General features: G+C 37.6%; 2 protein-coding genes across 2 annotated transcripts in view; both read left to right on the plus strand.

Moving 5' to 3' along the window:
- LOC127865882 (zinc finger protein 729-like) overlaps positions 1-1,382 on the plus strand; it is a 69,119-nt gene extending 67,737 nt beyond the window's left edge. Inside the window, exon 14 of the mRNA XM_052405926.1 lies at positions 857-1,382. Coding sequence (XP_052261886.1) covers positions 857-1,041 — 185 coding nt within the window. The 3' untranslated portion in view covers positions 1,042-1,382. The remainder of the gene's footprint in view (positions 1-856) is intronic.
- Positions 1,383-7,126: 5,744 nt separating this feature from the next.
- On the plus strand, positions 7,127-22,718 carry LOC127865887 (zinc finger protein 728-like). Its single transcript, XM_052405938.1, has 4 exons — positions 7,127-7,148; positions 8,515-8,748; positions 15,627-15,799; positions 18,526-22,718. The coding sequence occupies exons 1-4, from the start codon at positions 7,127-7,129 to the stop codon at positions 18,772-18,774; spliced, it is 678 nt and encodes a 225-aa protein (XP_052261898.1). The 3' UTR covers positions 18,775-22,718.
- The last annotated feature ends 1,185 nt before the right edge of the window (positions 22,719-23,903 follow it).

A 23,903-nucleotide genomic window follows, 5' to 3' on the forward strand; every position in this document is an offset into this window, starting at 1 on the left:
GTATGTTGTCTAACGCAGACTCAAACATACCATTCTTTATATTTACTTATGATTCCACGTATGTTGTCTAACGCAAACTCAAACATACCATTCTTTTTATTTACTTATGATTCCACGTATGTTGTCTAACGCAGACTCAAACATACCATTCTTTATATTTACTTATGATTCCACGTATGTTGTCTAACGCAAACTCAAACATACCATTCTTTATATTTACTTATGATTCCACGTATGTTGTCTAACGCAGACTCAAACATACCATTCTTTATATTTACTTATGATTCCACGTATGTTGTCTAACGCAGACTCAAACATACCATTCTTTATATTTACTTACGATTCCACGTATGTTGTCTAACGCAGACTCAAACATACCATTCTTTATATTTACTTATGATTCCACGTATGTTGTCTAACGCAGACTCAAACATACCATTCTTTGTATTTACTTATGATTTCACGTATGTTGTCTAATGCAAACTCAAACATACCATTCTTTGTATTTACTTATGATTCCACGTATGTTGTCTAATGCAAACTCAAACATACCATTCTTCATATTTACTTATGATTCCACGTATGTTGTCTAACGCAGACTCAAGCACACCATTCTTTGTATTTACTTATTATTCCACGTATGTTGTCTAACGCAGACTCAAGCACACCATTCTTTGTATTTACTTATGATTCCACGTTTGTTGTCTAACGCAGACTCAAACATACCATTCTTTGTATTTACTTATGATTCCACGTTTGTTGTCTAACGCAAAGTCAAGCACACCATTCTTTGTACTTATGATACTATGTATGTTGTCTAACGCAGACTAAAGCACACCATTCTTTGTATTTCCAGATTTAGTCCTCAGCACCTGCCAGTTCTGTAGCAAGGTGTTCCAGTCCAAATGGCATCTGAACCGTCATGTGAGGATACACACGGGGGAAAAACCGTTTGAGTGTCCCGTTTGCCATAAAAGATTTTCGCAATTGTCGTCATCGAACTCACACATGCGTAATATGCATTCCAAGGCCCATGTTTAATGTAGTTGTTTCACATATGGGACTGTCTCTGGGGAAACGAATCTTTATGCACGTGCATAAGTTGTTCGTACATTTTGTTTTGCGAAAGCTTACATGCTGACCTTCCTTGGGAATTCACCATTATCCAATTAATAACTTAAACGTTGAAAACCTGGTGTTGGCGCATAGTTATGATTCTTGCTAATTTCTTGAAAGACATGGCTTAAGATTTTTTTTATGGTGATACTTTTGAACCTGTAAAACCTTATTTTACAGATGTACATTTTCTGTGAGCTATGGTGTAGTGTGACTTTATTATACGTGTTTGAAATAATAGTAAAAAAATAAATAAATAAAATGTTCTTTTTTAATATTATTTTTGTAAACATTATAGTTCAGTGTAAAGTGGTGTTCATTTTTCATGTGGATGAGAAATTTACTATTGAGTAATTGGCATCTATTATATTCAATAAACAACATATTTATTTTTGTTTAGCTCAATGCAAAACTCCATCTTTGATGCGGTTTGCTACTCATTAGTATCATAGGGTTTGAAACAGCCTTTTAAATTTGAATCTTGTAAGAAAGGTGTTTAATTAAAATTTATTTTAAACGAGACACAAACGCGTAAAGTGCGTATCTGTGGTAAAGGGTGAACTTGTTTTTGCACTTTCTATCCTTATACTACCGATCTGCATGCTGTACTTTCAGTCTTTCACACTTCCTGCACACTTTCACACTTACCTACATACATATATAATTTCAGAACGATGTCCTGTTTGCGGCAAGTATTTCCCGTCCAATTCCCACCTGACCAGACACATGAGGATCCATACCGGGGAGAAGCCATTTCAGTGCCCAGTCTGCCTGAAAAGATTCAACCAGAAGAGTAGCATGAAGTCACATCTGGACATTCACGAGTGGCGAAAGTGAAGCCACATCTGGACATTCACGAGTGGTAAAAGTGACCTGTCACATATGGACATTCACTAGTGGCGAAATTGTCCTACCACTTGAACATAATTCTACAGTGATTTCGTATATAGTTTTTAAAAGCCTACTATTTTAAATTAAACAACGGTGATTTTCGTACATGTGTTTCAAAAGTCACCATTTGAAAATATACCAACGGTGATTTTGTACAAGAGTTTCGAAAAATACCTACCATTCGAAAGTAAATAAATTGTGATTTTGTGCATAGTTTTGAAAGCGTCTCAAATTGGAAAAATAATCAACTGTGATTTCATACATAGTTTTTTAAAAGGTGAAGCATTTGAAATTAATAAAAAGTGGTTTCGTTCATAGTTTCAAAAGTGGCGTAGTTTTTGAAAATAAATGTTTGATGAGTTTTTTACATATATAATTATTTTCATTTATAGCTCGACTTTTTGAAGAAGTCCCATTTGGACATACATGATTGGCGAAAGTGATCTATCATTTGAAAATATATCCACTATGAAATCCCATTTGAACATACATGAGTGGCAAAAGTGATCTATCATTTGAAAATATATCCACCATGAAGTTCAGGGATGACTTGATAGACTTGCTTTAAAGTTTAAACATGTTTGCCTTGTATCGTAATGAGCCCATAGGCCAAATTTTGTAACCTGTGTTTTAATTTTGTAAAACAATCGGGGCTCTTTTACTCTTAGAAATGTGCATGCATACTATACCTGTAGGTTAAAGTGTTTCGGTGAGTTCGGTTTTAATGAATGGCCGAGGAGATTTAATTCAACCTGTACACAGTAAAATGACCCCTTGGTTTTGAAACTTTGGTTTGATATATGCCAGAATATGGACAGTAGATGACCGCTATTGAAACTGGGGTCACTAGGTCAAAGGTCAAGGTCACTATCACACTAAGTGTGAAAATTGTTTCCATCAATAACTCATCAACGCATTGACCAATTGGCTTGATTCTTCACATGTGCATTAGCTTTAGCCAGTAGATGATCCCTATTAAAATTGGGATCACTAGGTCAAAGGTCAAGGTCACTTGCACACTCAGTATGAACATTGTTTCTGATCAATAACTTGTCAACCAATGGACGGATTGGCTTGATACTTCACATGTGCAATGGCATTGGACAGTAGATGACCCCTATTGAAATGGAGGTCAACGGTCAGGGTCACTAAGTGTGAAAATCGTTTCTGGTCAATCACTTGTCAACGAATTGACAATTGGCTTAATACTTCACATATGCATTGGCCTTGGACAGTAGAAGACCTTGATTGAAATTGATGTCACTAGGTCAAAGGTCAATGTCACTATCACACTAAGTGTGAAAATCGTTTCCAATCAATAACTCGTCAAAGAATTGACTGATTGTATTGATACTTCACATGTGCATTGGCCTTGGGCATTAGATTACCAGAAATTGGGGTCACTAGACTAGGTCAAACAAAGAGGTCTCTGTTACACACTATGTGTGAAATCGTTTCAATCAATGACTTGTCAACCAATTGACCGATTGGCTTGATACACATGTGGATTAACCTTGGTTAGAAGATGACCCCCTACAGAAATTGTGGTCACTAGGTCAAAGGTTAAGGTCACTTACACACTAACTGTGAAATTGTTTCTGATCAATAATTGTTCAACTGATAAACTGTTTGGCTTGATACTTCTCATGTGCATTGGTCAGTTGATGACCTCTTGAAATTGGGGTCACTAGGTCAAAGGTCATGGTCACTGTCACAATAAGTGGGAAAAGTGTTCTGATCAATTACTCATCAACGAATTTACCGATTGACTTGATACTTCCCATGTGCATTGACCTTGGACAGTAGATGACCCTTATTGAAATTGTGGGCACTAGGTCAAAGATGACTGTCACAATAAGTATGACAATTGTTCCCAATCAATAACTCATCAAGGAAAAGACTGATTGGCTTGATACTTCACATGCGCATATGCTTGGACAGTAAATGACCCTTATTGAAATTGGGGTCACTAGTTCAAAGCCCTGTTTTGGGGGGGGGGGGAGCATATGTATCCGACCCGGGAACACTTGTTCAATATTATATTTTTAACCAGGTTTTCCGAAGGAAAAAACTGGTTATTAGATTGGCGAATGCGGGCGGGCTGGCTGGCTGGCTGGCGGGCTGGCTGGCGGGCTGGCTGGCTGGCTGGCGGAACAAGCTTGTCCGGGCCATAACTATGTCGTTCATTGTCAGATTTTAAAATCATTTGGCACATTTGTTCACCTACATTGGAAGGTGTGTTGCGCGAAATAATTACGTCGATATCTCCAAGGTCAAGGTCACACTTTGAGTTCAAAGGTCAAAAATGGCCATAAATGAGCTTGTCCGAGCCATAACTATGTCGTTCATTGTCAGATTTTAAAATCATTTGGCACATTTATTCACCATCATTGGATGGTATGTCGCGCGAAATAATTACGTCGATATCTCCAAGGTTAAGGTCACACTTTGAGTTTAAAGGTAAAAAATGGCCATAAATGTCCCTTGAGATATAACCTTCATATTTGGTATGCATGTGTATATGGACAAGGCCTTTCCATACGCACAACAATTTTGACCCCTGTGACCTTGACCTTGAAGTAGGGGTCTGCGTTTAGGTTTCAAAATATGCGTTTAGGTTTAAAAAAATGCTCATAACTTCTATGTCCCTTGAGATATAACCTTCATATTTGGTATGCATGTGTATATGGACAACGCCTTTCCATACGCACACAAATTTTGACCGTCCGTCCGTCCTTCCGTGTGTCCGTCGGAAAACTTTAACGTTGCTCATAACTTTTGCAATATTGAAGATGGCAACTTGATATTTGCCATGCATGTGTATCTTATGAAGCTGCACATTTTTAGTGGTGAAAGGTCAAGGTCATCGTTCATGGTCAAAGGTAAAAAACAAATAAATTCATGTGCTTCTCATGGAGCTGCACATTTTGAGTGGTGAAGGGTCAAGGTCATCCTTCAAGGTCAAAGGTCTTTTTTTTTGTTTTTTTTTTTCACCATCAAATTACCAGACTGTCAAAGGCTACAACAAACCTCTACTTACAAAGTTCTCATTTTTGACCAGGTTTTCCGAAGGAAAAAACTGGTTATTAGATTGGCAAATGCGGGCGGGCTGGCTGGCTGGCTGGCGGGCGGGCGGGCGGAACAAGCTTGTCCGGGCCATAACTTTGTCGTTCATTGTGAGATTTTAAAATCATTTGGCACATTTGTTAACCATCATTAGACGGTGTGTTGCGCGAAAAAATTACGTCAATATCTCCAAGGTCAAGGTCACACTTTGAGTTCAAAGGTAAAAAATAGCCATAAATGAGCTTGTCTGGGCTATAACTATGTCATTCATTATGAGATTTTAAAATCATTTGGCACATTTGTTCACCATCATGGGACGGTGTGCCGCACAATAGAATCACGTCAATATCTCCAATGTCAAGGTCGCCACAACTAAAAATAGATTTATTTTAAAACAAACTTACAAAGGGGGTTAATTTTGTTTGTTCATTTCAAAAGTTCAGTTTGAGTTGTCTCCCTTTATCAGATTTTTTTTCACAATGAAAATCCGGTTTTGTGACAATTTTGTCCCTTGTCTAATGTTGAACTTATATACGTGTTGCAAATGTAGCGTGTTTAAAATGTATATTATTGTTGACCTTTCATCCCCACCCCCCCAAAAAAAAACACTGTAAAACTCGTATCAAAGGAGTAAAACATACAAACATGTTTTCAGGGATCGTTCAGTGTGCTGTATGCTCCAAGCCGTGCCAATCCTCGGCCCATCTGTCCCGACACATGCGAGTCCACACAGGAGAGAAACCGTTCCAGTGCGGAATCTGTCGGCGGCGGTACTCCCAGAGGAGCAATATGGTGGGGCACATGCGTCGGGTACACAAGTGCGATATCTGACCTATGAGAAATATTGCGGGTACACAAGTTCACTACCTGACCTTTGAGGAATCAAGTCGAAAGGGCAACGAGTAAAGGTGGATATGGAACAGTCGGGCATATGTGGCGGGTACATATGTTTGAAAGGACAATTGGTGCATGACGTTGGTTATGGATCTTAGAAATATTGTCAGGCATATTTGGTCGATAGCCAAGTGGTATGTCTGAACTGGAGGAAATATGGTCGCACACATCAACGTGGTACACAAAAGCAATGTCTGACAGAAGATTTCAGATGGGCGAAGACTTTTAAAATACAGCAAATCGGTTGGACAACAGCGTGTTATTTTGAATCCGATATATTGGGAAGTGCTTTATATGCTGACTTCGTGTTGCTTGATAAATTTAGGTTTTAAGACGATCAATTATAGCTATGATTGCGTTTAAATAATCTTCAAAACAGAATGTTTGTAAGTGCGACATATGTGTTTATGCAGTTAACTTATTTTTCCTTGAAAAATAAGATTATCGCTAGATTAAATTTATTGTTCTGGTTCAAATTTGATATTCTTTTATTGCATTTAGACAATTAGTTATTAAGCTTCACACTTTCGACAACATTAATTACCGGTATAATAAGTACATCTCCAAAGTTCCAACCGCTCTTTGTTTCAGACAAGCGCACGCTGTATGTTTGTCCGCACTGCTTCAAGGGCTTCAACCGTAAGTCTAACCGTGACGCGCATATCAGAATTCACACCGGAGAAAAACCTTTTGCGTGTAAAGTGTGTCACAAACGGTTCAATCATCGAAGCAACATGAGAGCGCACATGGGTACACATTTTGAAAACAGCAAATTGCAACATCAATAAGTTATAAACTCTTAAGAGTGTTCATCAGTTGGGCACCAAGCGATCACTCGAGAACGGTGACCAATTTTCGTGGGTTGCTCCTTTGTGTCCTTCGTCAACAATTTGCATCAAATGACATTTTAATAGCTTGGTGATTTTCACAACACTTAAGCATAAATAATATTCGGTTGATTCTGTTTTCGCTGTTCGAATGTTTGCTTTCTGCTAAATGTATAAATGTCAACAACTGAAATTGGAGTTCTATTCTACAGAAAAATAACTTTATAAAATCTCGTCTTAAATGACAAAGCACAAAGTCGTAATATTTGGTATGCAACATCATGTAGTGGTCTTCTTCTGAGTTTGCTCAATTTAATATCATGGTATCAAAAATGACCATGCCGAAGGAGAAAGGTTGTTTTCTATGAAATTTACGTATTGAGCAATATATTTAGAAAATCAAAATTTTAATGTTTACGAACCCACTTATTGTTAATCTGTTATTAAATTGAAATATAAATAAAAAATGATGCTTATATTCACCAGTTATATTGTGTTATTATATTGATATATACAGAAAAACACATCTTTAATACAAGATCGCGATGTTTAATCTTAAAAGAAGGTAAATCCAATCCGTATTGAAAAGCATTGTGTTTCATTCAAAATATTATACAATAAGTTTCTTTTGTTAGTCACTGTTATTTTCATTCACGTTCAGCAGTTATTTTAAAGGGGTCTTATCACAGATTTTGTCATGTATTGAAGTTTGACATTGAATACTATATATTGATAAATGTAAACAGTGGATCTAAAAGCTCCAGTAAAAAATAACAAGAATAAAATTAAAGAAAGAAAAAAAAGTAACCCTCAACTGGGCTCGAACCACTGACCCCTGGAGTAAAGGTCTATCGCTTAGAACACTCCGGTCATCCGCTCCCACCACACAATGAGTGAAGCATTTTTTTACTTTATATAAGCAATACTCTTAGCATCACAAAATATAACAACAACAAAACTCTCCAAATCATTCAAACGTTTCGCCATTGCAACACTTTATACATGTAATTATAAGGTTTTTAAATCGTCAAAAGATGCATATAATGGAATGTTTTAGATGATGGTATATGTTCAGTATGACTGTTTCCTCATAAATGTCATAGCTACAACGAAAATTTGCGAATCTGAAACAACTTTTTAAAATTTTGTCAATTTTCCCAAAACGTGAAAAGGCCCATTTTGAGGAAACTTCAACAATTTAATTTTTAGCTCACCAGAACATGTAAGGCTCAAGATGTTGTGACCCGTCTTCGTGTGGCGTCTGGCGTTTGTGTTATGCGGCTTCAACGTTTGGCTTGTTACTATTTTAGAAACCATTGAATCTTGATGAATGTTTTGATCATATCTGAGCCAAGCGCAAATCCGGTTCAAGTAGGGGGAAATCTAGGCGTCAAAAATCAAATAAAATTTTAAAAAACAAGCACGATATTACCACTCTAGAATCCACATTTTAAACTCAATCATGATGAAACATGGAGAGGCTATTTATCTTAGCAATGTCTAGGTCTTGTTTGAATCTGGGTCAAGCTGGGTCATAAACTTGGTTGCAAGGTTAAGTCTTTGACAATAAGTGTACCTTAAACTCAAGTTAGTGCTTTGGGCCATCATAGACCTCTTGTTTTTGTTTGGTTAACCAGTTAATTCATTAGTAACAGTTTGCAAGGCTTATGAGTGTTGATCTACGCACAAACTAACCCGTTCTCTACTGTTGTTTTTGCAGAGGGATTTCCCTGCGACTTCTGCAGCAAGATGTTCACGACGAGGTGCAATCTCGAGAACCACTTGCGGATACACACGGGCGAGAAGCCTTACGCATGCGCAGTGTGCAACAAACGCTTCACGCAGAAGGGAAACATGAAGTCCCACATGGTCGTACACCTGAGTGTCCAGGCGAAACAGAACGCCTCTCAGACGGTAGTTGGCGCCATTGAGAATCCATTTGAGTGCCACATATGCATGCTGAGATTTGGGGGAAAAAAGGCCCTGAAGTTGCATATGACAAAAAAGCACGACTTGTTGTACTGATATTAAGAACATTTTCCTGCATCAAATTAAGAAATACGTTTGGGCTTGTTTATTGACCTGACATACACTTCAACACCGTTATTTCGAAGTCGTCGGGACCGTTAAAAAAACTTCGGATTAACGATTATTCGAAATAAACATTTGACAGACGACTTCTTTGATCCTGAAAAAATACAACATTGTGGAATTCGCATGGTTGGGTCACAGTGTACATGTACTTTTAATAATTGTTTTACTTAAAAACGTAAACTAGTCAGATAGCAATTGATTTCTACTTGTAACAAACGGAGGAATAAAACGATTCTTTTTCTTCTTTTTATTTTTCTCTAATTACAGAACATATAAAATATAATGCATAGCGCATCATACATGTTAATACATATGAATACATTTTCGGAAATGAATTCACTTTTTTTTAAATAAGACGCGATGTCTTTCTGAACACCGGCGTTAGCAGCACTAAACTGGACGCGTGTAACATATTTCTCCAATTTGTCAAGGAAATTGATGAACTGGCTTCCGCCCGTGTTTTGCTCGCAGAACTGCCTTACGTCGTTGATGCATGTGATCACACGTTGATTAGATATCATGTTCATTCATGTGTTGTCGGCCTCGTCGTCGGCTTTTGACGACATTATAAAATTAACATGCTACGCGCAGGCGACAAAGGTGTAATTATCGGCTTTGACGCACAACGCGCAGACGACATAGGTGTGAAATTACGCTCAGTGTTTTGCAGTTTTGACTTCGGATTAAAGATTGATAATAAGGTGCGAATTATAGTGTTTGGACCGACATAAACACTTCGAATTAACGATTTCTTCGGTTAAACGAAGTTCGGATTAACAATGAAATTTTACATTGAACAAAGCAGAACTACAATCGGGACCCGAAAAATACTTCGAAATAACGGTGACTTCGGATTATCGGTGTTCGAAATAACGGTGTTGAAGTGTATTATTATTTGCATACTGTTTGATTTAAAAGTCAGTGGACACAATTAGAAATAATGAAGTTTACCACTAGGGATATATCTAGAGTGAAATACAAAGTTGCTTCTCTCTGCTCCTTTGTCGTTCACCCATCTTGTCCCTCTAGGTTGATCAAAGATTGTTTTTTAAATGTTGCTGAAATTAACACTATTTTAGCATATCTTGAATGGTAAATGGATATAGAGATGACATTAAAATGTTATTTAGAAGTGTTAGACTTAAATATTTCCTAGAGTTATGAAATTGTTTAATAATGTTAGGAATATGGTTATGTATTCCACCACGCCGTACCTTTTTAGCTCACCTGGCACAACGTGCTCATAGTAAAAGGCTATAGGCAATAGTAAAACCTTGTTAACACTCTAGAAGTCACATTTTAAGTCCGATCTTCATGAAACTTTGTCAGAACATGTGTCCCAATAATATCTTGGACGAGTATGAAAATGGTTCCGGTTGGTTGAAAAACATGGCCTCCAGGGGGCGTGGCAGTTTTCCTTATATGGCAATAGTAAAACCTTGTTAACATTCTAGAAGTCACATTTTTAGTCCAATCTTCATGAAACATGGTCAAAACATGTGTCCCAATAATATCTTGGACGAGTTCGAAAATGGTTCCAGTTGAATGAAAAACATTGCCGCCATGGGGCGGGGCAGTTTTCCTTATATGGCTTTACTGTATGGTAAAACCTTGTTAACACTCTAGAAGTCACATTTGTGGTCCAAAACTCAAAACTTGGTCAGAATATTTGAACTAATAATATCTGGGCTATGTTAAAAAATGGTTGAGATCAGTTTAAAAACAAGGCCGCAAGGGGGCGTGGCATTTTTCCTTAAATGGCTATTTACTACAAAACCGGCGTCCGGTTAAGTTTTGCGTTTAGGTCCACTTTTCTCAGAAAGTATCAATGCTATTGCATTCAAACTTGGTACACTTACTTACTATCATGAGGGGACTGGGCAGGCAAAGTTAGATAACTCTGGTGTGCATTTTGACAGAATTATGTGCCCTTTTTATACTTAGAAAATTTAAATTTTTGATTAAGTTTTGTGTTTAGGTCCATTTTATTCCTTGAGTATCAAAGCTATTGCTTTCGTACTTGCAACACTTACTAACTATCATAAGGGGACTGTGCAGGCAAAGTTATGTAACTCTGACAGGCATTTTGACAGAATTATGTGCCCTTTTTATACTTAGAAAATTGAAAATTTGGTTAAGTTTTGTGTTTAGGTCCACTTTATTCCTACAGTATCAAAGCTATTGCTTTCATACTTGCAACACTTATTAACTATCATAAGGGGACTGTGCAGGCAAAGTTATGTAACTCTGACTGGCATTTGGACGGAATTATGGGCCCTGTATACTTAGAAAATTGAAAATTTGGTTAAGTTTTGTGTTTTGGTCCACTTTACCCCTAATGTATCATAGATATTGCTTACATACTTGGAACACTCGCAAACTATCATAAGGGGACAGTAAAAGGACAAGTTGCATAACTCTGGTTGTCATTTTTACGGAATTATGGCCCTTTTTTGACTTAGTAACTTTGAATATATGGTTAAATTTTGTGTTTCGATCCACTTTACTTCTGAAGTATCAAGGCTATTGCTTTCAAACTTAAAATACTTTCATGCTATCATGAGGTAACTGTACCTGGCAAGTTGAATTTTACCTTGACCTTTGAATTTCCTTGACTCTCAAGGTCAAATTATTTAATTTTGCTAAAATTGCCATAACTTCTTTATTTATGATTAGATTTGATTGATACTTTGACAAAACAACTCTTACCTGACACACCACAATAGACTCCACCCAAACTATCCCCCACGCCCCCCCCCCGATTCCCACCCCGATCCCCCCCCCCCCCCGAATCCCCCCCCCAATTTTTTTTTACAGATCATTTCACAAATGACCAACACACCCTCACACTATACCTCCCCCACCCCCCCAATTTTTTTTGAAACGGTTGAACAACACAAGTATTTATTGTTATTATTTTATTTTTGAAATACCGTCCAACCATCGCACCAAAGAATCCCCTCCCCCCACCCCCCCCCCCTCCCCCGAATATTTTTTTTATATTTTTTTTTGCATTTTTTAAGCATTTTTGGAAGATAATGTAATAAATGACCACACACCCACACTATACACCCCTCTTCACTCCATCCCTCCCCCTCCTTTGTGATTGAAATTGAGAGTCCCTTCACCTTTGAAAAGAAAATAGATGAGTGGTTTGCACCCGCAAGGCGGTGCTCTTGTTCACAGAGTTACGGCCCTTTGAAATTTTATATCAACTGTACATATAGTGCAATTCTTGTCCCCCCAACTACTGGCTGGAATTCAATGACGCTTTATGGGAAGTTTAACTACCTTGAGGAGATGCGCATGTTATTTGTGGGTTCTGGTTAGATGATTTATTTAGAGAGTTATGGCCCTTTGAAATTTTTAAGTTGCTAAACCATCCATCGTATTATTTTGTCCAAAGTTATACCCCTCAAGACGTTTCCTTTTATCTGAAGATATAGTGCAGTATTGTGACAAAAAACATTTTGGGAGCATCACCCGTCTCCGACGGTTTCTTGTTTATTGTATGTTACTCGCAAGCACAATAAAAAAATCAATACTTCTGACAGCACGAATGACATAGTGTATAGTATTTCTTATTATTTTTAATGGAAATGCACAAGAGATATAATACTTGATTAGTTAGTATTCAAGTATTTTCATGCAGTTGTACATTGTGTGGTACTACATACAGACTTGTTCATATCATGTTGTCCAAGTGTTATTTTTGTTGTCGACTCTGCGATTGCAAAATAGTTTTTCTGAGATGTCATGTTTTACATTAGATAGAGATGAAAATATATGCGTTGTGTTGTTTTGTATCAGATAACAACTGAAGTAAAATGAGGAAATTTCCTCTATAATGGTTCAATTATCCATATAATGGTTTTTATGTTGAGTGTGCGTTCTTAAATATTCACATCTACTTAATATTTTGTGTATAACATCTAACTTTTATGTACGTTTTTGATATAATTCAAAGGAAACTTTTTTTGTGGTAACATGTTTATATCCACCTTTGACTTGAAACTTTGCATTAAGCGTCCACCACGTTTGTTTATTGACATTTTTCTAGTAGACATTCAAAGTGGTTTTTATTTGGTTCCAGACGATGGAAAGCTTACTTGCCCCGTGTGTGTGAAAACATTCCCGTACGTCTCCGCCTTCGAACGACACATGCAAGCCCATTCGGATGACAGACCTCATCGATGTCCGGTTTGCGATAAAACGTTTAAACGACCGTACCATCTGAAATCTCACATGGTCACACATATTCTTATGAAATAGGCAAAGTAAGAAAAAGCCGTAACCACATACAATGTTTTTCAGATTCTGTTGCCGAGCTGGAATTTTCGATGCCCGCACGTTGTATTTGTTATGCGGATATATTAAAATGCACACGAATCTGTCAGTGCTTCATGTTACATGCGATTGGCGTCTGTACCTCTTTCACACGAGGTAGTGTAACACAGGGATAAGTGATACCTGCACCGATTGTTCGTGCCTTTAAAACGGGAGGCGGAAAACTACAACGGGCGAGGCATGGTATGGTATTGCGCAAGGGGGGGGGCTAGAGGGTTAGGGTCAGGGTTTGGGTTAGTGTTATGGGTCGGGTTAGGGTTTGGGTTAGCCTAAACCCAACCCTAACCCTAATCCGACCCCTAACCATAACCCTTACCCTAACCCTTTTTGGGGTTATCACCCCTGACCATGCCTCGCCCGTTGTAGTTTTCCGCCTCCCCTTTAAAACATGTGTGCAAACATTAAATGCTGCAAAGCGTTATATGAAATAATAAGAATCCTTATAAGTGCAACATATTACCGATACAATTGGTGAATAAACAGAGCCCGAAGTCGAAAATAGAACACAAGCTCTGAGACTGACATAATAAATATTTTGTTGCATATGACAAATAGGAAAATACGTTTGGGAATGTTTATTGTCCCCTACCGGTTTCACCGGAGGGGACTTATGGTTTGCGCTCTGTCAGTCAGTCACACTTTTCTGGATCCTGTGATAACTTTAAATGTTCTTAATATTTTTTTTCATGAAACTTGAAACATGGATAGATGGCAATATGGACATTATTCACGTCATTTCATTTTTGTTTCCTACGTCAAAAATTCTGGTTGCTATGGCAACAAATAGACAAGAAATACTGCTGAAAATGGTTGTTTTCTGGATCCTGCGATAACTTTAAAAGTTCTTAATATTTTTTCATGAAACTTGAAACATGGATAGATGGCAATATGGAGATTATGCACGTCATTTCATTTTGTTCCTACGTCAAAAATTTTGGTTGTTATGGCAACAAATGATTAAAAAAATTCTGACAATGGTGGAATTTCTGACAATGGTGGAGCCGGTAGGGGACTATATTGCTTGGCAATAGTCTTGTTGAAATTGTATTTTACTATTTATAGATTGTTTGTTGGCATAGGCACTGGACAATTTGACATTATTTGGTTTATCACCACTATTTAAATAAACCAAACTACATAGTATCATGGATCAGTGAGTATACGAGGTACGAAAAAAAGCAACAACGTAGCACATACTAAAGCGCGCTATACAACGATATCAGCTGCTCAATGGTTAGTCGGAAATTCTATGCTAGTCTGCCAATGATCAATCTTAACACATTTATCAAAAAATCATTGTCGACACTTCAAGCTAACCAGAAGAAATGTTCATTGGGTTTGTGGAAAAACAACATTTTCCATATAATGGGTTATTAATTTTGTAAACACATCAGATCTTAATGAAACATGTTTTAAATGTTTTCTTTAAACGAGTTTAAATGTGGGTCATATGCGTCCTAAAAGTAGGTCACCAGGTCAAATTATATACACAAACTTTGTCAACAGAGCCACATTTATGAACCAAGCTTTATTATACTTGGTAAAAATTTGTACATTCACAAAACCTTTGCTTAAATCGAATCTTATATACTTGTATCCCAAAAATAACTCATTCGTTCATATCCCAGAAAAGCCTCGTTATAGGGCCTCATTTTAAATCAATCTTAATGAAACTTGTTCAGAATGTATATATTGACAATATCAAGGCCGAGTTCAAATCTGGCTCACGTGCTATCGTAAAACATTATTAACGCTAGAGCTCAAATTTGTAACCAAGTCATAATGTAAAGTGCCAAGAATATTAAACAGAGTGTGTAATGATATCTGCACTGAGTTTAAATGTAGTATGAAAAACAAGCATGGCTCTCAGATGTTGGTTTGTTTGATAGTAAAACCATGTGAACACTGCCTGCTCAGAACTAAAAAGTTTCTTAGGGTCTCAGCCTCTCAGATGTCGTTTGATGTGCTGACTATCTTTCATTTTTGCAGTATTGTTTGATGGCATCACACATGCATTTTGTCTTCTTATAAATATGGCTTGTAAATGTGCTTTTTATACGTAAGGTTTAAGATAGCGAAAGGTGAACACAGATTTGTTTGAGTTTGTGTAAGATCATTAGGAAAGTAGAACCATGATACCAATCACTAAGATAATCAGTAATTAATTAATATATCAAATGTTGCTTTTGTTAAGAATGTTTTAAGATTTGTTGTTAAAAATAAATGATTCTAAAGTACCGGTACTTATCATTTTTTGATAACACTTTGTTATTTATGAGTGTGTTTGTAGTCGTTTAAACGAAGCTCCTTTCTTGTAAAAAATGTTCCCTTTTACCAAACTTTTTCATTTACCTTTGAGAAGCCATTTTAAGTCGACTTATTTGGTTGCAGCTGATTACCAACTGACTTGCCCGGTATGTTGGAAAACATTCCACTACGCCTCTGTGTACGAGAGACATATGCAGGTCCACACGAACGAACGGCCACATCGATGTCCGGTGTGCAATAAGACTTTCAAACGACCGTTCCATCTGAAAACTCACATGGTCACACATGTTATTATGTGAGAAACGAACGGCCACATCGATGTCCGGTGTGCAATAAAACGTTTAAACGACCGTTTCATCTGGAGACTCGCATAATCACACATATAATTATGTGATAGAGGAACGGCCGCATCGATGTTATGTTTGCCAGAAGACGTTCAAACGACCGTTCAATCTGAACACTCAAAAGGTCACACTCATAATTATGTGAGAAACGAACGTCGATGTCCGGTGTGCCATAAGACGTTTAAACGACCGTTCCATCTGAAAACTTAAAAGGTCACACACATAGTAATGTGAGAGACAATGATGTAAGAAAGGCTCTTACATAGTTAGAATTGTTTAGGCTCGCAAGTTGTTTTATGTTTGCATATATACCATGAAACACAACGATTCGACATCTTTATCAGTTCATGTATATCTACCATTGGTAGATAGGTCATCAAGTTCAACATTTGTGGGGAATGCATTATGGTAGGATCTGTTCGAGAAAGCGTGTTCTGCTTTTTTCAAAATCTAAATGGTGGATCATGACAATCGTCGAAATGAAATCGTGTATTCAAAGTTATTTCAATTACGTACGGTAAAATATGTGACTCTTGTACCGAGTGTGCATGTCTTGAAAACAAAGATGTTTGAATATAAAATGGAACTGAGTGAAAACAAGGATATACCTTAATACAAAATGCTATTGAGTGCTTTATTTTAAAGTGCTTTTAGATTTGTACATACTATTTATGCGTGTTCGTGTAATGTAAAAACGAACACGTGTTGATGTAAATTTAGAAAATAAGTGTGCTTTTATCTTTTGGACGTATTGTATTTGTTTACAGTCCTATTCAAACTGAAAAGAAGTAAACTCATAATCATCCCAAAATCGTGGATCATGGGTTCAATAACCTTCCTCAAAAGCTAAATAGTGTTTAATTTTATGTTTGATTGTTGAAACTTTATTGACGATACATGCATTAGTAGCGAATATTGATGACATGCACGATCATAATATTTTACCCTATATGTTGGTGGAAAACGCGTTGTGTTAAGAAATATAAGGAACGAAATCAAGGTTAAACCTTTTTCTTGCATCTCATAATATCAACAACAAATATAACGGGCGTGACGTCATGACGGCAAAGCATGCATGAACGTAACGTTAGAAATGGCGCGTTATATGCGAAATCCCAACATTATGGGGGCCGCGAAATGCAATACACCATAATAAAATTAACTAGAAATGGTGCGGCAAAGGACGACGCGTATCCCCACGCCGCATGTTTGACCCAGGGGCGCCCCAGCGCTGGTAATGGGGTAATGCATAGTTGAGATTGACCGTATTGTCATAAGAGAAGTTCAGTATCAATTTGAAGTGAATCGGTGTAGAAATGAAGAAATTATAGTAAAAGACAATTTTGGGTGGGTGTGGCCTATTATGGGCGGGGCGCCCCAGGGTTGGTAATGGGGCCATACATAGTTGAGATTGACCGTATTGTCATAAGAGATGTTCAGTATCAATTTGAAGTAAATTGGTGTAGAAATAAAGAAATTATAGTAAAAGGCAATTTTGGGTGGGCGTGGCCTATGTGGGCGGGGCGCCCCAGGGTTGGTGATGCGCCATTCATAGTTGAGATTGACTGTATTGTCATTAAAGAGGTTCAGTATCAATTTTAAGTGAATCGGTGTAGAAATGAAGAAGTTATAGTAAAAGGCAATTTTGGGTGGGCGAGGCCTATGTGGGCGGGGCGCCACAGGGTTGGTAATGGGGCCATGCATAGTTGAGATTAACTGTATTGTCATAAGAGAGGTTCAGTATCAATTTGAAGTGAATCGGTGTAGAAATGAAGAAATTATAGGAAATGGCAATTTTGGGTAGGCGTGGCCTATGTGGGCGGGGCACCATAGGGTTGGTAATGGGGCCATGCATAGCTGAGATTGACCGTATTGTCATAAGAGAGGTTCAGTATCAATTTGAAGTGAATAGGTGTAGAAATGAAGAAATTATAGTACAAGGCATTTTGGGTGGGCGTTGATTATGTGGCCGGGGCGCCCCAGGGTTGGTAATGGGGCCATGCATAGTTGAGATTGACCGTATTGTCATAAAAGAGGCTCAGTATCAATTTGAAGTAAATCGGTGCAGAAATGAAGAAGTTAATGGAAAATAACATAAAAAAATGAGTGAAAATCTCTGCCCCGGCCCTGCCCCAACCCCCATAACTTTTGACCCAGGGGTCAGATCAAAATTCCGTCACTGTCACCGGCGCACATGTGCTCATAGCTACCATGTATGTAACTTTCAAGGTTCTAGTGGTAATAGTGGGGATAATAAAAATAATTAAATACCTACTCATAACAAAATATAAACACTACTTAAGTTGCAACATACATAACATAATGAAAACGTTTAGTCTATGAAATCATTCACAAGGTTTATAAATGTTTCATTATTTTCACTTTACTTCCAGGGGATAAAGTTTGGTAATTGATCTGCTGTTCAATTTATTTCCTACACAAATTTTTGCTGATCGCACCAGTCCATCGTTTCCCTTGACTACCTCCTCAACGACAACTAGTTTCCAGGTACTACGTGGTGTTTCGTCGTGGACTTACACAACACTACAAACCGAAATACATTTATCGTTTTTTTTCCACTGACTGTATGGTGTTCATGTAGCGCTGTGAGATCACGGAAGTGGTCTACGTTACGAAATCCCAATACCCTAGGACCTTTCATGGTTTTATAAATTTAATTGTTAGTTACTATATTGACAGTAATGTTTAGTTTTCTATTTTCAGAGCCGAGTGGATTGCAGTGTATGTTTTGTGGGAAGACGTTTATGTTTGCGTCATATCTGGAACGACATATCGTCATCCACACGGGAGAAAAACCGCACAAGTGTACTGTGTGCGGGAAAGGTTTCAACCGGAAGGGAAACCTAACCGCCCACATGGTTACTCATGTCGACACAAGTAGTATCACAGATAAGTTTACCGCATAGAAACGTGGAAAATACCGTATCACAAATAAGTATAACGCATAGAAACGTGGAAAATACCGCATCACACATACGTTTAACGCATAGAAACATGGAAAATACCGCACAACAAATAAGTTAGCCTCTTAGAAACATGGAAAATACCGCATCACGAGTAGTTAAACGGATAGAAACATGGATAGAAAAAGTGTTCGATCGGTTTAATGGAACATAAATGAAGTCTGACAGCCGGTATGGTAACACGTGGACAGGGAGTAGTGTTAATGATAACGTAAAGCACAGTCGTTGGACAAGGATGGCTCGTGTATCAAACATACTAACACAGACTAATATTTTTTTAAAGTGATCCATAAAATAGAGGAGAAGGCGATCTTCACAACCCGAATGGTAGTTCATCTGGATACGAATGATACATTTATACGAGAAATTGATCATACTGTGTGATAACTAGGAAACAAGATCAGGACGTTAACGTCAAAGCGCGAATTGTTTAGTTGAGCATAGATACTAGTGATACCGTTTAATTTTATCCATGTACTATTTAGACATTGAGTTTAAGCAGCTGAAATAGTAGTAGTTCTTCACAAAACGTGATATTTGTTAACGTTTAATGTAACACACCTACCTACTAGTGATCTTTTTGAATGACATCAATTCGGTTTCAGAGAATGGTCATTAAAGCAGCCCACATAGTTACACACATGGGCTCAATTTTATTGTGTAGCTGTATCCGTATTAAGAAAAGACGAACCAAACGTGGATGCTTTCGATATTTTGTGGTTATATTACCTTTTTTTAGCGACGAGGTGACAAGGGATGAAAGTTATCCTTCCGTCACGCATAGTCGTACAATTACTAGTAGTAACGATATGGGGTAATTTATTTCTAGCATGCGATTTTGAAATCAAATTAAACTCTAAAGCAATGTTGTGTAGCTGGAGCGAAAACCCATGGCTTTATGATCAAGTCATTATCATATCCTTTATAATTCCTTTAAAAATATCTTTTTTTTTCCAAAATAAGTTGATACCATAAATAATTTAAAACATACCGAACTTAAAAAAAAGTTTATGATTTGAACTCTCATTTTCCGATTTTAATTGACGACTGGGTGACGTATGCGACCAGTTAAAATGCGTAATTTAAATAATATCAAGCCTCTTAATATTTTCTTGACCCATTGGTTGCAATTTGATGAAAGCTTTTTGTAGTTACACACTTGCATGTTCTTACTATGTGTATAGTCATGTATTCAGAGCTGTTTAATAAAACAAATGTTGTTATAATGGCTACAGCAGTGTGGCATGGTAGGCACTTGCTCAGCTTTGTCTTTAACGCATTAATGCCTAGTGGACTCTCCCATCCTTCTCAATTGGATCAATTTATTTCCAAAATTAGAGATGTCTAGTATATTTATATATTACGTACGGACATTCATTTAAGCAAACAGCGCAGACCCTGATGAGACGCCGCATTATGCGGCGTCTCATCTGGGTCTACGCTGTTTGCCAAGGCCTTTTTTCTAGACGCTAGGCGTAAATGGGTTAATACAAGGTACGAGTCGTAGAAGCGTCCGTATACTGTACTCTAGTTACAGACTTAACCAGAGCCTCGTAAGGACTTGTCAGACATATAGTTTGATTAGGTTAGAATATTATCAGGCATTTATTAAATATGTCAGACACGCATGTACACGTGAATTGTTTTCATGTGTCTGACAGAACCCAAACGTTTGTTACACATGACCGTTTTTTTTAATTTGTCTGACTGTCGGTTGTCGCAGAGACTGCATTAACATCAAATCAGAATTTTAAACCAAAATGTCATAGGAATCGTGGAAGTTTTCAGCGGTAACATAATTTATAATAATTATGAATTAACATTTTTTTCAAATTATAACTTTAAGATGATGGTGGAAGCGTCAAACAGAGAAAGAAAACGACCGTTACGAGGGGCGCCAGCAAAGTGTGCACAGTTTGCAACAGGGCCTGCCAATCGTCTACTGCTCTGGTGATCCACATGCGCACGCATACCGGGGAGCGACCATACGCGTGCGAAACCTGTGGGCGGAGATTCACTCAGAGAGCGCATCTCGTCGGCCATAAGATAACTCACATGAACAAACCTTTTTGAAAATAACATCGGTTAACAGGGCATCAGATTGACCCCACCAATACACATTGCAAGAACAACCGAACATATGTAATATAATATATCGTACCTGGGACATTGCTTAACATTCAATGGTTTATATTTTAAGATTAGTTGGAAACTTGGTTAATAAACTTTATGATTTGTATTTCAAATTAAAATTTCGCGAAATAGTCTTAATCAACGGTAATCAGGACAGGCGTGTTTAAAATGCTGTCCGGCAAAAAAAAATAATTGCCGGACCGAACGGACATGAGCATTTAAAACGTTTATCAATTTTTTCTCCTGCAAAGTGTAAGAAAACAACATACCTCATCTTCCAGAGTGTAAAAAATGTAAATAATCATTTTGGATTTTTCCTATTGCATAATGTTTAACAGGTTAATATTTTGCTCGTCGCCCAGACCAAAATTGTCATAAAACATAATAATTATGTAAGTTTGGCTGTCAGGACAGGCAATCTCGCGAAGGCACAAAAAAGACTTAGAATGTTAAAGGGACTTGTTCACAGATGTATGTATTTTAAAATATCTCATTTGATATGTTTTTTTATCTAGTCTTAACTGATGATAATAGCCAGAAAAAAAAGTTGAATAAAAATTAATGCCCTCCCGGGAGTCATACCCCGGATTTCTAGAAGCAACAGAAAGTGCGCTACCACTGCACTGCGCTTGTTTTTATGTAAGTAAGCGAATAAACGCTATACTAGTACTACACTTATTTTCTAAATCATCGATGACAAGCGTTGAAAACGGTTCATTAAATTACCGATATCTTATGATAATTATTTATGTATGAACCAATTATTATGCCCCCCTTCGAAGAAGAGGGGATATATTGTTTTGCACATGTCGGTCGGTCGGTCCGTTGGTCGGTCGGTCCGTCGGTCCGTCCACCAGATGGTTTCCGGATGATAACTTAAGAACGCTTAGGTCCTAGGATCATGAAACTTCATAGGTACATTGATCATGACTGGCAGATGACCCCTATTGATTTTCAGGTCACTAGGTCAAAGGTCAAGGTCACAGTGACTCGAAATAGTAAAATGTTTTCCGGATGATAACTCAAGAATGCTTAGGCCTAGGATCATGAAACTTCATAGGTACATTGATCATGACTGACAGATGATTCCCTGTTGATTTTCAGGTCACTAGGTCAAAGGTCAAGGTCTCAGTGACTCGAAATAGTAAAATGGTTTCCGGATGATAACTCAAGAATGCTTACGCCTAGGATCATGAAACTTCATAGGAACATTGATCATGACTGGCTGATGACCCCTATTGATTTTCAGGTCACTAGGTCAAAGGTCAAGGTCACAGTGACAAAAAACGTATTCACACAATGGCTGCCACTACAACTGACAGCCCATATGGGGGCATGTATGTTTTACAAACAGCCCTTGTTTAAACATTTTCCTAGTCAGCACGTTTTTTTCGATTGATTAAATATATAAGTTAAACAAATTGAACAAGTGCCTTTAGAATAGCAAGTTTTTTTTTAAGTTGACATACGACAATTATAGCATTGTATAAAGTATTGTTTGAATGGGGGTTTTCTTGGAAAAATACCTTTTTTTTTCAAATTTTACAAATGCAATTTTGTCGCTCTTTACATTCATGCAAATTGTATAATATTTTGTTTGAAAAGTTTAAATTTTGTAAATGTTTGTTCATTTCGAAAAAGTAGAAGAGAGCAGAAGTATGTTATAACTCGTTATTACAAAGATTTAACCGTATAACAATAATTGCCTTTGTATGTTTCTTGAAATGTTCAATAAATAAATTATTCGAGATTTTTGCTGCCTTTTTTCAAATAGCCTTACAATTTTACCAACCTAGTGACGTGACGGTATATTGGTTCAATTTAAGAAAAATGTCACGACAGCTTTGTGCGCGACTAAGAGTTTTACAACTACCTGAATATTCATCCTCGTGTGCCTATTGCACACAGGGAGGGAGGATGGTCGTAAAAGTGCCTTGTCTGTCAAAAGGGATCTAGTATTTATCTAGTATTTACCATTGTAATCTGTAATCAATGATTACCAGCCATTCTGAAGACTGTTACCCGTCCGTCTCGCAAAGATACATATTTTTACCATGTAGCGGATGATCGCTTGTTACCAGCTCGTCTCACAGAGATACATGTTTTTTATCATGTAGTGCATGATCGCCTGTTACCCGCTCGTCACACAAAGATACATATTTTGTATCATTTAGTGGATGATCGCTTGTTACCCGTTCGTCTCGCAAAGATACATGTTTTTACCATGTAGCGGATGATCGCTTGATACCAGCTCGTCTCACAGAGATACACGTTTTTTATCATGTAGTGCTTGATCGCCTGTTACCCGCTCGTCACACAAAGATACACATTTTGTATCATTTAGCGGATGATCGCTTGTTACCCGCTCGTCACACAAAGATACATATTTTGTATCATTTAGCGGATGATCGCTTGTTACCCGCTCGTCTCTTTCAGATACATATTTTGTATCATGTAGCGGATGATCGCCTGTTACCCGCTCGTCACACAAAGATACATATTTTGTATCAAGTAGCGGATGATCGCTTGTTATCCGCTCGTCTCACAAAGATACATATTTTGTATCATTTAGCGGATGATCGCTTGTTATCCGCTCGTCTCTTTCAGATACATATTTTGTATCATTTAGCGGATGATCGCTTGTTACCCGCTCGTCACACAAAGATACACATTTTGTATCATTTAGCGGATGATCGCTTGTTATCCACTCGTCTCACAAAGATACATATTTTGTATCATTTAGCGGATGATCGCTTGTTATCCGCTCGTCTCACAAAGATATATATTTTGTATCATGTAGTGCATGCTCGCCTGTTACCCGCTCGTCACACGAAGATACATATTTTGTATCAAGTAGCGGATTATCGCTTGTTACCCGCTCGTCTCACAAAGATACATATTTGGTATCATGTAACGGATGATCCGGATGATCGCTTGTT

The sequence above is a fragment of the Dreissena polymorpha genome, chromosome 1, assembly GCF_020536995.1.
Source record: "Dreissena polymorpha isolate Duluth1 chromosome 1, UMN_Dpol_1.0, whole genome shotgun sequence".
NCBI classification, from domain to species: domain Eukaryota; kingdom Metazoa; phylum Mollusca; class Bivalvia; order Myida; family Dreissenidae; genus Dreissena; species Dreissena polymorpha.